Source organism: Lineus longissimus, chromosome 7 (assembly GCF_910592395.1).
Source record: "Lineus longissimus chromosome 7, tnLinLong1.2, whole genome shotgun sequence".
Lineage (NCBI taxonomy): Eukaryota > Metazoa > Nemertea > Pilidiophora > Heteronemertea > Lineidae > Lineus > Lineus longissimus.
Window position 1 is genome coordinate 4,880,225 of NC_088314.1, and position 14,497 is coordinate 4,894,721.

The window sequence follows — 14,497 nt, forward strand, 5'->3', positions numbered from 1 at the left end:
AGAGAGGAACTACCCAACATCTTAAAATTAGACCCCCATACGTTTCAGGTACGTTGCAGGTCAAATGTTTATGCTGCCATCTATTAGTCAAGACAATAACTAGTAAATTGGACACCGGAACTGTAGGGAAGTACCAACATGGCGGTCGCTTTGAGCCCAGAAGACCCTTCTTCTTTTTCTAGGCCTGAAATATGGTCCCTATCTGGCCTTCACTTGAATCTTGCAATAGATTTTGCAACAAAAACATTAGGAGGAAGTGCTGACATAAGTATTGTTAAAGCACAGGACGCAGGTGATGCAGATAACTCGGTTGTAAGTGAACTGAAAGTGAAAGTGAAACAAACCCGTTGCCCTTGGTCTTAAGTTACAGTTATCTCATGACACATAACATATATATAAATAATATATAAATATTAAAACCCTTTGGGGAGGGCACAGTCACGTGACTTTCACAGTCATTTAGTTATCTGTTAGTTACTTTGGGGGGGTCAGAACATTTCTTAATTTTGTATCATTGGCTGTTTAACGGAGATGATTTAAGAGTTTTTTTTGTCTTTTCAGATTCTTGACACGAGGGATTTGAATATCAGTAGGGTCTACGAGAAAGAGTCCGGCCAAGATCTGAGGTATTCTGTTGAAGAACCGTACAGTTCTTTCGGTTCGAAACTAGAGATACAGCTGCCTGCTCTCGTGGACAGAAGGTGAGGGACTTAATAATCAGTACACTCTTAGGTGAAACCTTCCTTCCTATTTTTAAAGTCCATATTGACCATAACATGAGTTACAGGGCATTATAACATGTTTGGTATGAGAAATAACTCATTGTGGAATGGATTTCACATTGCTAATACTTATAGTGAACTTCAAAATATTTTAAGTTTCAGAAGTAAAATTTAAGTTTGGGCTTTGATATTTCACAGAATGATTTCATTGATATGTTCTTTTCAGCACAACAATAACAATCGACTACAAGACATCACCATCTTGTACTGCTCTTCAATGGCTGACACCAGAGCAGACCGCAGGCAAAAGGCAGCCTTATCTCTTCAGCCAGTGCCAGGCTATTCATGCAAGGAGCCTGGTGCCTTGCCAGGATTCCCCAGCAGTAAAATTCCCATACACGGCAAATGTAAGAATGTGTTTCCATTTAACCCAATGAGAAACTATAGGCCAGAGCTAGGGCGGCCAGATTAGTAGTTTCCAGGTGACTAGTATGCACAGTTTGGGGCAAGTGTTGTGTTTGATTAACCAGTACTTATATTCCTCATACAGCAAGAATAGTTTTGAATTACTGTGAGATAGGAGACCCTCATTGGCGCCTTCGTGTAACTTACTTAATCTGACATACCTTTTCCTGTCTAGAGTCTCTCTTTGAAGGACTGATGACTTGCATGATCTGTTGCCATTTCGTCTTAAATTTCTATATCATCACACCATTGTTGTATCCATCACTTTTGAAAATACTAGTTTATCTATTCTTCAGATAACAGCCCCAGTTGAACTAGAGGTTTTGATGAGTGCCTTGAAAGATGGCACGTTTGAATTGAGCGAAGATGGTACACAGAAGATCCACAAGTTTAACCAGCCTGTACCCATTCCCAGTTACCTTATAGCAATTGTTGCTGGTGCTTTGGAATCAAGGTAAGAATGAATGGTAACAGTATATTTTCTCAGTTTTCAATGAATTTTTGCACTTTACTATTTTTCTAAGCTGCTTAAACATTTAATTAGGTTTTCAAATGTTTCCAAGACTTAAAAATGTTTGATACTAGTTCTCAATTGCTTTGATGTAAAGTGTCTAAACTAATTTATTATTTTAACGTTTTCCTCCCAAATCACAAAAAAACGGTTTACAGTTTTCTCGCTGTGTGTCACCTTCAAACAGCAATTGGACCCAAGTTTCATAAGTATTAGTTATTTTGTCTTTGCAATAACCTTTGCCAATCTTTGTCATGAAAAATATTCTTATTTCAGAGATATTGGCCCCAGAACAAAAGTTTGGTCTGAAAAGGAGTTTGTAGATAAAGCTGCCTATGAATTTGAGGAGGTAATTTCTCAGCGAAAAAAGTAACTTTTGCCCTGAAATATGTAAAAACAAATTATACATTAAGATCTCCAAAAGATCTGACGACTGATTGTTTTGATTCTTTCTGTTTTTATCATGTTTCATCAAGGCATACATGAGGTACGTTCAAGCCCATTTTAAATCTTTTTAATTGCCGAAGTTTGTTAACATGTCTTTCCTAAAGATTTGGCCCAAAATTTTTTATAGCTATATAGGGCAACAACAAACAAGACTGTTAGTTTTCATATAAATTTCTTACCTCCCTTAAATTCAGACCAAAACTATGCTCCAAACAGCTGAGGACCTCCTTGGACCATATGTGTGGCAGAGGTATGACCTCTTAGTGCTTCCACCGTCTTTCCCCTATGGAGGAATGGAGAATCCATGTCTGACGTTTGTGACTCCGACACTCTTGGTGAGTGACCTCTATTTATAGATTATTTCTGTAGGGTACTTCTGAATCAGCTCTTGAAATTCTTTCTACTTTACCATCTCAAAGTACTACATGTTCAGTATTGAAAAGATTGTTGTTGTTTAAGAATATCATAGACAATGATATTAAAGTTTGGTATCACAATGTGATCATTTCTGATTCCAGGCCGGTGATCGTTCCCTTGCAGATGTAGTTGCACACGAGATTAGCCACAGTTGGACTGGAAACCTGGTCACGAACAAAAACTGGGAACATTTTTGGTGAGCTGAAAGTGCTGTAATCTTTAAGGACTTTTTAGAATTTTTGTATGAGATGAAAATCAACTCATTCAATCCGTTCATGAATGACCGAGGTGAGGATTAAACCCATCGTGTGAACTACACGTTGAGACTGAGCGTACCCACCTAAGAAGTTACATTTAAACATCTCCATCTAAGTTGAATGAGGGTCATAGCAGGTTCATAGAAAGATTATTGGGACAATGCAGGGAGAATGTCATCGTCATTTCTCTGCACTTATGGGCTGGAATGATAAACAATATGAAGTAAGTTCCACATACCTTACCAAATATGTTTTTGATGATGTTCAATCATTCTGTTGTATTCAGGCTGAATGAAGGCCACACTGTCTTTGTTGAAAGGAAGATTCTTGGCCGCTTGTATGGGGAAGAACACCGTCACTTCTCGGCCATAAACAAATGGAAAGACCTCATCGATGAAGTAAGTAGTTTGCTTATAATTATGTGCTCTCTTGGCAATGGGGTTTATATATCGTGAAATGTAGAAGGTGAGCGATGGTGATGAAATTACAAATGAACAAATGTGAACAGTCGCGAACATTACCCGGTTTACAGTACTTTAAAATCTTGTAGGTTGACAGACGAGGTGATGATAGTCCATTGACCCATCTCGTTCCTGACTTGAAGGGTGTTGACCCTGATGATGCCTTCTCTTGTGTGCCATACGAAAAAGGATCGACCCTCCTTTTTTATTTGGAACAAAAAGTCGGAGGTGCTGGTAGGTAGAAAAACAACTTCTTGTCCATTCCTTTTGCCAGACTGTGATCTAAGGGTCATTCCTGTTGTCTAAACATGTTCTGCTGTCATCCTCAGTTGCTTGCTGCGTATACTTGTATCTCGGAGCTAGCAGTCGAGTTGGAGCTGAGGTCAGCTAAGACATTATATATGCTCTTTAAACTATTTTGAGCGATTTTTTGTCTGACAGTCTAAAAATGCACTTGTTATGTAGTACAGTCGTTTTAAAGGCAGTAGTGAACGATCTTGCAAAAAGCTATACCCTGACAAAGCCCTCCTGGTAAGGTTTGGAATGTCTCTATTTTCAGAAACTTTTGAGGCGTTCCTACGAGCCTACATTGAGCAATTCAAGTATAAGGCCCTGACCACTGAAGATTGGAAGAAATTCCTCTTCTCATTCTTTCAGGACAAGGTGAGGTTGGTTTTGATCAGTGTGTATCCATAGGCAGTAATAATTCCTCATGCTCTCACAGCTCACTCTTAAGGCAGAAATGATGGGAGAAAAGATAGACAAAAGAGCTAGGGGGCGAATAGAACATAGTTTGTTGGGCCATTATTAAGCCAACTTTTGAAAACGTCAGTGTTTTGAGAGAGTTTCAGGTGCTTGGGGATACCAGTCCACAGCACAAGATGCAGTGGATGAGATACCACACTTTCGGTCGTAATGTCCAAATGCAACTCGTAAGGATCTCTCTACTACATGAATACTGTTTTAATCCTTTTTAGGTTGAAGCCGGTGTGTTTGATGATGTGGACTGGGAAGCTTGGTTCCATAGACCAGGGATGCCACCAAAAAGACCAAAGTAAGTCACAAGACATATCATCAAACACTCTCAAAGCCATGTCGTTTGAGATCATGTTAGAGGGTCCACTGAAAATACTTGTTATGTACACCCCTCCAGACAGCTGGCATCTGAGAACCCCTCTGTCTGCTTAATTACGTTTAGTTGACATAGTGTGTTAAAGTGAATTTTGTAAGAGCAATACAATACCATTCTGCACCTCTGTTGGCATCAAAGTAGTTGATGCATCATCAAGTCATAACGCAAGTGTCTGAATTGAACCCGATAACAGTCCTGTTGTTCACGATCTATGATTATCCTATGATCGTTTTTGTCCAGCTTTGACACATCATTGGCTGACATCTGTACTGCCCTCTGTCGGAGATGGAGCGATGCTGATGATAACGCCTTGGATCAGTTCATCCAATCGGACATCACTAGAATGTCTTCAAAGCAAGTTACAGAGTTCCTTTCGCTGCTGCTGCTCGAGGTGAGGCTAGGATCTGTTATTGTGTGACTTGTAGGGTTAGAATCCGAAATTGCTTTACCTTTCAGTTGCCTTGGCTTATTCAGGTTGGTGGGCCAGCTTGGAATTAACCGCAACCTATTACATGTACATTTAGTATTGTTTTCTTTATTCATAAATGCCAATTGGCCAATCTAACAGTGTCCATGTTCGTTTCCAGCCCGCATTATCTCTGTCAAAAATGGTGAAATTGAAGGAGGTTTATAAGCTAAATGAAAGGAACAACTCGGAAATCAAATTCAGATGGTTGCGTCTCGGTCTGAGGGCTCATTACGCCGATGCCATAGCTCCAGCAATGCAGTTTGTTACTGAACAAGGAAGGATGAAGTTTGTGAGGCCGCTCTATAGGTAAATATTGGTTGTTTATATTGACTGAATCCGTAAGTGTTCAAAGCAGGCACACACATCACGGTGGTGATTAAAATCAATTTACTGGCTACGGGCTGCCATAGACTCACCGGAATCCTTTGTGGCTGGTTGAATTGAGCAGCCAAATGAACTGAGAGAAGTGCCTTTGACCCCTTTAAAAGTCTTTGGTGGTTCTTTTTCAGGGATCTCTATGCGTGGGACAGGTCGAAAGAAATGGCCGTCAGAAACTTCATGCTTCATCGTCATGAAATGCACAATATCAGTGCTGAGATGGTGGCAAAAGACTTGCAAGTAAATGAATAACTGCGATTGGATTTTCAAGAAAACGTCCTGGCGATAAGAAATACCGACATTTAGACACCAAAACATCCTACTGTTTATAAGACTTTGAGCAGAAGACATCAAACGGAATTTCCCAATATGCCTACCAAGGCTTCCATATTTTATTCATGGCTGGGTCATGAATGGGAAGACTTGATTTATTTTCATTGGATACAGGTGCTTATTCCATCACATAGCTGAACTGACATATGAATCATGAAGAACTCAGTTGGTAATAGTGATAAACGTTTTTGAAGACCAAGCAGTTATTCTGATAATTTTGTAGGCTGTACCGCTTAGCAGTGAGCATCACACTCTCAGTTGGTAATAGTGATAAACATTTTTGAAGACCAAGCAGTTATTCTGATAATTTTGTAGGCTGTACCGCTTAGCAGTGAGCATCACACTCTCAGTTGGTAATAGTGATAAACATTTTTGAAGACCAAGCAGTTATTCTGATAATTCTGTAGGCTGTACCGCTTAGCAGTGAGCATCACACTCTCAGTTGGTAATAGTGATAAACATTTTTAAAGACCAAGCAGTTATTCTGATAATTCTGTAGGCTGTACCGCTTAGCAGTGAGCATCACACTCTCAGTTGGTAATAGTGATAAACATTTTTGAAGACCAAGCAGTTATTCTGATAATTCTGTAGGCTGTACCGCTTAGCAGTGAGCATCACACTCAAGACGGAGTATTTTACCTAGAGTAGAAGAAAAATGTGCTATGTTAGAATGTAATAGCTTTGGTTTAAACCACATCTGTCCAAATGCGGAATTGGATGGCACGTGCAGATGCCACTTTCGGCAGAATTGAGAGAAAAGGAATGCGATTTCGTTTGCAGAATCCAGATCACAATGAGTGGCATTAAAATGGCCAAAAGCAGATTAGAACCCTTCACTGTTGCGTTTTGGTATTTGAGATCTTATCGTAAGTCCAACTCCATACCAGTCGCTACCCATCTTCAAAAGTTTCCAGAATTTGAGCTTCTTGGATGATAAAATTTCATCATGATATTTGCCTCAACGCCTGATCACCAATTCTACTGTTTTATGATTGCTAGAATATTGCTCAAACAGATGCTTACATTGTGTATTCCTAGACCGATGAACCACAGGTAACCACTAGTTAGTATTAGTATTATTAATAAAAATAAACTATTTGTGAAAAAATATAGCCTTTGTTCTTGTTTTTTGGACATATCATTTTCTTTTGTCAACATATGCTGTCAGGTATACATGTATGGTCTCATTGACCAGCTTTGCGGGTAAGATTGGCTGGTTATTTGTCAATAATTGGGGATTTCCTCAGTAAATCACTGGCTTTCCATGCATTAGTAGCCTGGCATACGAAGGAAGACATAATCCTACTGTGCCAAGGAAGCACATTTGCAACGTTCACCATAATGATGATGATGTGACTTCTATAGTGCCTATTCCAATGTGGATTCATCGCTCGAAGTGCTTCCTATTATTACCCCAACTTTACTCAAGCTTAACTCTGTGGGCACAAATGTGTAAGAAGTCTTGAATTCATCTATGAAGACAAAGCTGTAGCTCGGGCATGAAATGAAATGGAAGTTTGTTGTAAGTTATATACACATTTATTCCATAAATAATTTTAAATACACGAATCTGTAAATGTAAACTGACAATCTGAAAATAGTCCCACTTGCCCAGTTTTAAGATACCATATATGCCCACGAAGTTCATCTCCAGTTAATAGAGACCATGCCATGAAAATACAATGAAAATGTATGATAATGATCTTCACAATGTGTGCGGCAAATAGGAAAACCTGGAAGTGAGCTTAATGTGCAAATATCATACAATTTCAGCATATTACTTTGTAACATCTCTCCAGTGTCTTTTGAGTGCAAGTCAAATCCATGAACTGCGTTCTTTTTACATTTTCTTCTCCGCATATGTAGCTGACACTCTTGCTAGTCCATGTTTCGCTTCTCTTACAAATGTTTCAAGTTGGATCTTGTCGACATCACCTCCTGCTGGGTGCTGGTCAAAGTGGTCTATTCCTAACGTTTGTAGTGCTGTAAAAGGTTTGAGACAAAATAAATATAAATGATGTACTGTTTAAAAATGTATACAAAAGCATAATTTCACAAAACTCAAAATAAAATGGCTGAGTATAATTGCGGGTTCAATCACAGTTATATCCTAATCCAGCCCTGTTAAAGATATTAAGTTATTACAGTGATAAAGTGCAGATAATTTACATCTGTTCTAGAAGTTATTTACCTTCTCTGTATTGTCGAAGGGTAATGGAACCCCGACCAGTAGGATCCAGCATCCCGAAAACCGATGTGATATTTGATTCATCAAATAAACAGGGAGGATCAATATTGGCACTTTTGGCAGTATTCAGAAGTTCCAGTCGCTCAATCAGATACTGCTTGGGATTTTCTGCAATAAGGAATAGACTTTATTAGCAATATATGAAGAAAGAAATAACAAAATCAAAACTGAATCAATTGCTAAGCTGCATCAACAATTCTTTATGTTTCAGGAATGAAGATAGGGAGGAACACTACAGTACACATTGCATGCAGCGCCAGCCGTGCCAGCGCCCATGCATGCCATGTGAGTGGCAAAGAAAGAGTAGGCCTAGTTATTTTTAGTGAAACTGACGAACTGTCACACATTGAGCCTTTGATTTTGTGACTTTCCCAATCATAAAGTAAACAAATAATGCAATATACCTGGTCTAGCGTATATCAACTGTGAAGTAAGGTTATTGAAAAGATCTAGAACTTTGTGTTTTTTGAGATAATCTCGTGAATCTTGGCACCTTGGCCAGGTTTCTCTGTCAGCTGAAGTGTTCGCCATGTTTGTTGTCGTTGGTAACGTGGAGCTGAATTCAGTGCTGCCATCTAACAGTTGGTGGTGAAACTCAGATAAATGTTTCCAGTTTTCATACAATATCGAGCAGAAAAAGTAGTAAAATCAAACAAATTCTGCATTGAATACGAGATAACGTTGATTCACGGGCAGAAATCTATAATTTTTGCCCTGCAAAAGGGACACTCACTAATTTACAACGGGTGATTGGGATCGTTGAGACATGTGTTACATCTAAAACTGGTGTAACAAATCAGAGCAGCAAAATGGCTTCTAAGTTCAAGAAAATGTGATTGTTTTGTAAAAAAACCTCTACTGAGGCAGTTTTGTTGATAAAATATCTGTTAAATTATGGCTAACGTTGAAGAGGACAATTCGGCGGCCCTGGTGACCTTTAAATCCCAGGTATACATCTTGTAGTTGGCATGAAAAGCGTGATTTTTTGTGGAAAACACTTGCATACCAAATAACCAATGCCACAGTCTCGGCACAGTGCAGGCTGCTGACTGCCGGGGAGGGGGTTGGAGGTGGTGCCTAGTATAGGCCTAGTAATGACTATAGTGGGATGAAGAATTCTTGACTTCATAAATCATTTTTTGCAGGTTGCAGTCAGTATTAAGATGGTTCCTCAGATGTCTAAAGATCAGCAGTCCCAGGCTTGGCAATTCTGGCAAGAGGTTTCAAAACATCTTCATAAAATAATCATTGGTGCATTAGGACATTCTTCTGAAAAAACAATCTTGGGGACAGATGAGTGTGTTGATGAACAAACCGATCCGGAGACTGTATTGGTGTCTGTTAACAATGACTTGAGCACAGAAACATGTATTGTTTCAAAACCCCAAAGTCAGCCCTTGAGATCAATTGGAATGGAAACGGAAATTGAGAAGTCGCAATCAATTGAAGGTCTCAGTGTTGTTTTATCAAATGAACTGAACAGTATTGACACCATTATGCCTGGTATTGGCCAAGTTGAAAAGATGACTGACTCTAGTGTGAAGGAAATCAACATTGTAATTGAAGCTAGTTCTTTGGAATCACATACTCGTGATATGTATGAGACTGTGATTGTTCAACCTCCTAAGAGAGAAAAACGTCCAACAAAGACTAAATCTGGTGCCGAGAGTGGGAGGGTTAAAAGGAATAAAGCCACCAAGACTTTGAGCAGGCCTACTGCCAAAGCCAAATCGGAGGGTAAAATAAAAGTTGCTCGGGGAAAGAAAGGTGCCAATTTACAAGCGAATGCTATTTCTAGTCAAGGTGAACAAGAGGGGAACAGTGTCCTTGCTGCCATTCATGAGGCTAATAAAACTTTAAAGGTTGGAACAGCTGAAGTCAGCGAAACTATGGACTGCGAGTCATCGGACAATGACGAGGAGAATCCTGTGACTGGAAAAGTCTCCAAAAAGAATTTGGGGAGCCAGGGACGAAGTGCATGTGAATATTGTGGAAAGACCTTTTCAAACAACTCTGGTCTGCATGGTAAGTTTTAACCACTCTGCACTGGCACATTTTGTGACATATTGTTGAAGTTACGGTTGACCATTGTCTGGTGCAATGTGGTCATGAAACCATACAGTCAAATGCATGGCCCAGTGCACCTATATTTTGCTCAACATCCTTGATTCCTTAAAAAGTCATAAATCTTTAAAAGGTCTGTGTACAGCTTAAAATTGATTTGATTTGATTCATTTTAATTTCAGTCCATCTACGTGTCCACACAGGAGAGAAACCATACTTGTGTTCAATCTGTAATAAGGGCTTCACCACAAAATGTAACGTTAGACGTCACGAGGCGACGCATGCTGGCCTCAAGCCATTTCAGTGTGAAGAATGCCAGAAATACTTCACTGAGAAGAAAAGCCTTAAAGTTCATATGCGTATTCATACAGGAGAAAGACCATATAGGTGAGTAGAACTATGTAAGATCCACTGGAAAATCTATATTTTCATGTTAAGACGTTGTCAAAACTTTAAGAAAGTAGCGTGGAGTTATCAATCCCCTTTCTTGTTGGCAGGTGTGACGTTTGTGGCCGAACCTTTGCCCAAGTGGGAATCCTCCGAACTCACATGCACCTTCATACAGGCTTCAAGGGTCACTTGTGTGACCACTGTGGGAAGTCCTTTAGGCAGAAGACCAACCTGCGTAGTCACTTGCTGCGCCACGCCAACAAACGTCAGTTCAAGTGCGAGACTTGCCCGGCTTCATTCATTTGTGCAGGTAATATCAAGAGGGATGACTGCTATTTCTGTTCCTTTTGGGAAAAACAAATGTGGCCTGCATACTTTTGCTGAGTTTCTCGAAAATTTCTGTGTGTCCAACAGCCAAACTGGGATGAATCGTCACAAACTAACATTAAATGCTCTTGAAACTGATTAGGCAAACCTGTGATTTGTCTAGAATGTTCAAATTCTGCAGCAACAGGTCAGCACCACAGTGACCCACAAATTAATTGAAAATGTGTTCTTTTCATTTGGTCCTGATGAATTTACTGTATTTCTTCTCTCTATTTCAGCTGATTTAAAGCGTCACTGCCAGAAACACACTGGGGAAAGGCCATTCTTGTGTTGGTTGTGCCCAAAGACATTCACCCGACTTCAATATCTTAAGGAGCATATCAATCAGCACACAGGAAGCAAACCGTATTGTTGTAAAAAATGTAACGCAGCTTTCCCAGACTTATCGTCGGTGCATAAACATATGAAGAAAGAACACAACTTGAAAAAGCAGCCTCCCGCACGGAGTCTGACGGTTGCTGCAGATGAGGGTGTGTTGAGACCAAAACTTTTCTCGGAACCGTTCTATGTGCAGATTACGGACGGAAGCCCAATAGAGCCTGGAACTCTAGTCACTGTTACTGATGCGTCTGGATTGCCGACGCAGCAAAAGGATTTTGCCTTGGCTGATACGGCATATGCTTCTGAGGAACAGGAAGTTAAATTGTCTGTGATGAATATTACCCAGCCACCTAGCTCGCAAACATTTGAGAGTACCACAAATACGGATATTATGTATCTACCTATACAAGATGTGGCAAAAACCGAGATAGTTTATGACAATTCTGATATGGTTGCTAGTGATGTGACAGTTGATTTCTCGGCAATCAGTTTGTTGGCGTCGGCTTCTGCTCAAGCCGATCCTGCTACAGAGATTCAAAATGATTTCTAGAGACGGAATCATACCTTTTCTCAAAGGTCTGCACAGCTGATATTAGATTATGAAGTGAAGAGTTTTATTGTCTTGAGCTGCATGAGGTTAAACTGAATACAAGGATCAAAGAAATAAAATTGCTGTTCGGCTCTCCAACTATTTTTTATCCGTTTTTGGAGCTGGCTTCATGTCTCATCAGGTCTCGCAACTTGCCTAATACATGTCACATCCTCTGCCTTAGTCCAATCTAGCTAAAGTGTCCAGCGACCAAATCTGACCTGACTGCTCCATCGTCTTGCCAACATGGTGAGTGAGATAAGACAGTCACAACCTGATTAAATTGGACATGGTGATGTTGCCAAGTTGCCAACACATTGAGACAGTCACAACCAGACCGAATCGGCCAACGCAGCACCACCGTCTTGTCAACACAGTGAGAGAGTTGAGACAGTCACAACCAGACCGAATCGGGCATCGCAGCACCACCGTCATGTCAACATAGTGAGAGAGTTGAGACAGTCGCAACCAGACCGAATCGGGCCTCGCAGCACCACCGTTTTGTCAACACAGTGAGAGAGTTGAGACAGTCACAACCAGACCGAATCGGCCCTCGCAGCACCGCCGTCTTGTCAACACAGTGACAGAGTTGAGACAGTCACAACCAGACCGAATCGAGCGTGGCAGCTCCGCCGTCTGCTACATAAGAAGAAAGGGAGTTGAGACAGTCACAACCAGACTGAATTGGATCTGACACCGCCAGCGTATCCTGCTCATCAACTCTTTCACTGTGTCGCCAACACGGTTGTTTAGCCATGTTCCCCCTGGTCTAGCTGAAGTAGTCTCACCATGAGAATGCCATACGCGGGGAAAGGGGACATAGCTGCTGCAAACGGTTACTTTTACAACCGAGACCCTTTACAGTCGCTCAGTTGAGTCCGCAGGAGGACTCTAGAATCTCCGCCAACGATGAAGCCGTCCAGTACACCTACATTGTGCAAATGCCCAGCTATCTGCATGTAGCAATAGCATGTCAGTCCGCAGTCCCAAATGCCGGCTTCCTTTAGCTACTGATAGAAAAACTAGTAAACTGGACACAACTATGTGCAGGCAGCAAGCCATCAGAATAGGATTGAATTCTTGATGCGACAGTCACAATTTCACCGAATCGAACTTGGACACTCCACCGTCTTACCAACACGGTGGGAGAGATGAGACAGTCACAATCAAACCGAATCGGGCTGGAAGGCCCACCGCGTACTGCTTACTCAATTAGAGATATGAGGCCTAGGAGTACAAGGTCTCGTTGAGAAAGTCACTACTAGACGGAATCGGACCTGGCAGCTGGTTTTGCCAACACGGTGAAGCGATTAGACAGTCACAACCGGACTAAAAGGGGACCTGGCAGCCCACGACGAGACAAAATATAGTTGCATACAAAAACGGGACTAAATGGAACCTTGTAGAGCGCCACCGTGTGGCCAACACGATGAGAGAGTTGAGACATTCACAGCCAAGCCGAATTGTCCACTGCAGCCCCATCGCTTTGACTTTTGGTCGGAGTCGAGACAGTCACCATCAGACCGATTGGGACCACCGTCTTTCCGAATGGTGTGAGAGATGAGACCATAACCCGAACAACCACTTCGAATCTTGCCCATATACGGTCGGAGCCAAGACAGTCGCACACCGAATCGGACGTGGCCGCTCCACCGTGTTGCTAAACCGATGGGAGAGATCAGACCGTGACTATTTGACCGAATTGGACCTAGAAGCTCCGCCGTGTTGCCCACACGGTGAAAGAGTCGAGACAGTAACCACCAGGCCGAATTGGCTTTGACTGTGCCATTTCTTGCCCATTCGAAGACAGTCACAGTCGGACAGAAAGCTGCTCTATCTTGTTGTAAACACGGTGTGAGAGACAGTCGCAACCGGTGGTGCTCAACCGTCTTGCCAACATAGTGAGAAATATGAGATAGCCAGAGTCAAATTTAATCGGAACTTGCAGTATCACCAACTTGCCAACACGCTGAGACAGTCGAGACAGTAATCGGGAAGCCGTCTTGTCCATATGAGGTGAGAGTTGAGACAGTCACAGCCAGACCAAGTTACACCTCGGCGTGCCACCATACTGCCCATGCTGGAACTTTCTCAACAATCTCACCGTGTCGGACAGCCAGTAGTCTCACCGTGAGAATGCCTCAGGCAGACGAAGTAGACATGGCTGATATACAACTTTGGAACCTGTCAGAGTCTGCAGGCAGACTCTAGGATCTCTCCATGCGTCGATCCTTTCCATGTGGAACGATGCGTACCCACACGGTGATCGAGAGGGACACTCACAACCAGGCCGAGTCGGCTCTGACAGCGCCATCGTCTTGCCAATACGGTGAGAGTCGAGAGAATCACAACTAGACCGAGTACCCCGCCACCCAACATGATCAGATAACCAGCTAATGGAGGGCAGAATACTAGAAGTATTACACATGTACGGAAGCTACAACTGGGTCATTTATTCTCCGAAATTGAACCCTGGGAAACCAAGAATAAAGAAACAACTCTATTTTTTACCATAACACACTTTATCTTAAATAGAATATAACATATTTTCTGGTTGGGATATTGTCTTTGTGCCTACCTGGTTGCGAGACAGCCTGATTGTGCCGATAAGCCTGTTGTGCCATAAGACCTGGTAGCCTCGATGGCTAACTGGTGATGAAGGTGTTTGTGACATTGTCTCTGAGAATATGGACCATCTGCAATAAGCCACCCTGAGCTTCAGGAACCTTCACTCGACACTTATCGAGCTTATTTGAGGGGGGGGGGGGGGGGGCATACAACTGACCCTGTATTGGCCTGCAATAGTTGAGTCGGGAGACTTGGCCCCACAATAAGCCTAGTGATATGTTTTTTGTCATACGTAAAAGGTCTTGCCACATTCCTTTATCGGTATATTCGCAGGACCT

The 14,497-nt window shown here is 41.7% G+C and overlaps 3 protein-coding genes across 3 annotated transcripts; 2 read left to right on the top strand and 1 right to left on the bottom strand.

The window, feature by feature from the left end:
- Positions 1-120: 120 nt before the first annotated feature.
- LOC135491177 (leukotriene A-4 hydrolase-like) lies at positions 121-6,690 on the top strand. The gene is made up of 14 exons (XM_064776879.1): positions 121-312; positions 562-701; positions 949-1,129; positions 1,484-1,641; positions 1,975-2,047; positions 2,340-2,480; positions 2,664-2,758; positions 3,106-3,217; positions 3,370-3,514; positions 3,840-3,943; positions 4,258-4,334; positions 4,653-4,803; positions 5,000-5,187; positions 5,391-6,690. The coding sequence occupies exons 1-14, from the start codon at positions 139-141 to the stop codon at positions 5,509-5,511; spliced, it is 1,860 nt and encodes a 619-aa protein (XP_064632949.1). The 5' UTR covers positions 121-138; the 3' UTR covers positions 5,512-6,690.
- Positions 6,691-7,124: 434 nt separating this feature from the next.
- On the bottom strand, positions 7,125-8,376 carry LOC135491348 (EF-hand calcium-binding domain-containing protein 10-like). The gene is made up of 3 exons (XM_064777153.1): positions 8,245-8,376; positions 7,784-7,948; positions 7,125-7,575 (listed from the first exon to the last, which is right to left on the bottom strand). The coding sequence occupies exons 1-3, from the start codon at positions 8,369-8,371 to the stop codon at positions 7,433-7,435; spliced, it is 435 nt and encodes a 144-aa protein (XP_064633223.1). The 5' UTR covers positions 8,372-8,376; the 3' UTR covers positions 7,125-7,432.
- A 274-nt stretch (positions 8,377-8,650) lies between these two features.
- On the top strand, positions 8,651-11,700 carry LOC135491156 (zinc finger protein 79-like). Its single transcript, XM_064776848.1, has 5 exons — positions 8,651-8,788; positions 8,986-9,865; positions 10,087-10,291; positions 10,402-10,604; positions 10,900-11,700. The coding sequence occupies exons 1-5, from the start codon at positions 8,735-8,737 to the stop codon at positions 11,550-11,552; spliced, it is 1,995 nt and encodes a 664-aa protein (XP_064632918.1). The 5' UTR covers positions 8,651-8,734; the 3' UTR covers positions 11,553-11,700.
- The last annotated feature ends 2,797 nt before the right edge of the window (positions 11,701-14,497 follow it).

Coding starts and splice junctions, on each gene's coding strand:
- LOC135491177 (XM_064776879.1), top strand. CDS start 139: ATGGCGGTCGCTTTGAGCCCAGAAGACCCTTCTTCTTTTTCTAGGCCT. Junction 2,048..2,339: donor CTGCCTATGAATTTGAGGAG/GTAATTTCTCAG, acceptor CCTTAAATTCAG/ACCAAAACTATGCTCCAAAC. Junction 2,759..3,105: donor AAAAACTGGGAACATTTTTG/GTGAGCTGAAAG, acceptor TGTTGTATTCAG/GCTGAATGAAGGCCACACTG.
- LOC135491348 (XM_064777153.1), bottom strand. CDS start 8,371: ATGGCGAACACTTCAGCTGACAGAGAAACCTGGCCAAGGTGCCAAGAT. Junction 7,949..8,244: donor GTTGATATACGCTAGACCAG/GTATATTGCATT, acceptor TCCTTATTGCAG/AAAATCCCAAGCAGTATCTG. Junction 7,576..7,783: donor CCTTCGACAATACAGAGAAG/GTAAATAACTTC, acceptor AACCTTTTACAG/CACTACAAACGTTAGGAATA.
- LOC135491156 (XM_064776848.1), top strand. CDS start 8,735: ATGGCTAACGTTGAAGAGGACAATTCGGCGGCCCTGGTGACCTTTAAA. Junction 8,789..8,985: donor TGGTGACCTTTAAATCCCAG/GTATACATCTTG, acceptor CATTTTTTGCAG/GTTGCAGTCAGTATTAAGAT. Junction 9,866..10,086: donor AAACAACTCTGGTCTGCATG/GTAAGTTTTAAC, acceptor TTTTAATTTCAG/TCCATCTACGTGTCCACACA.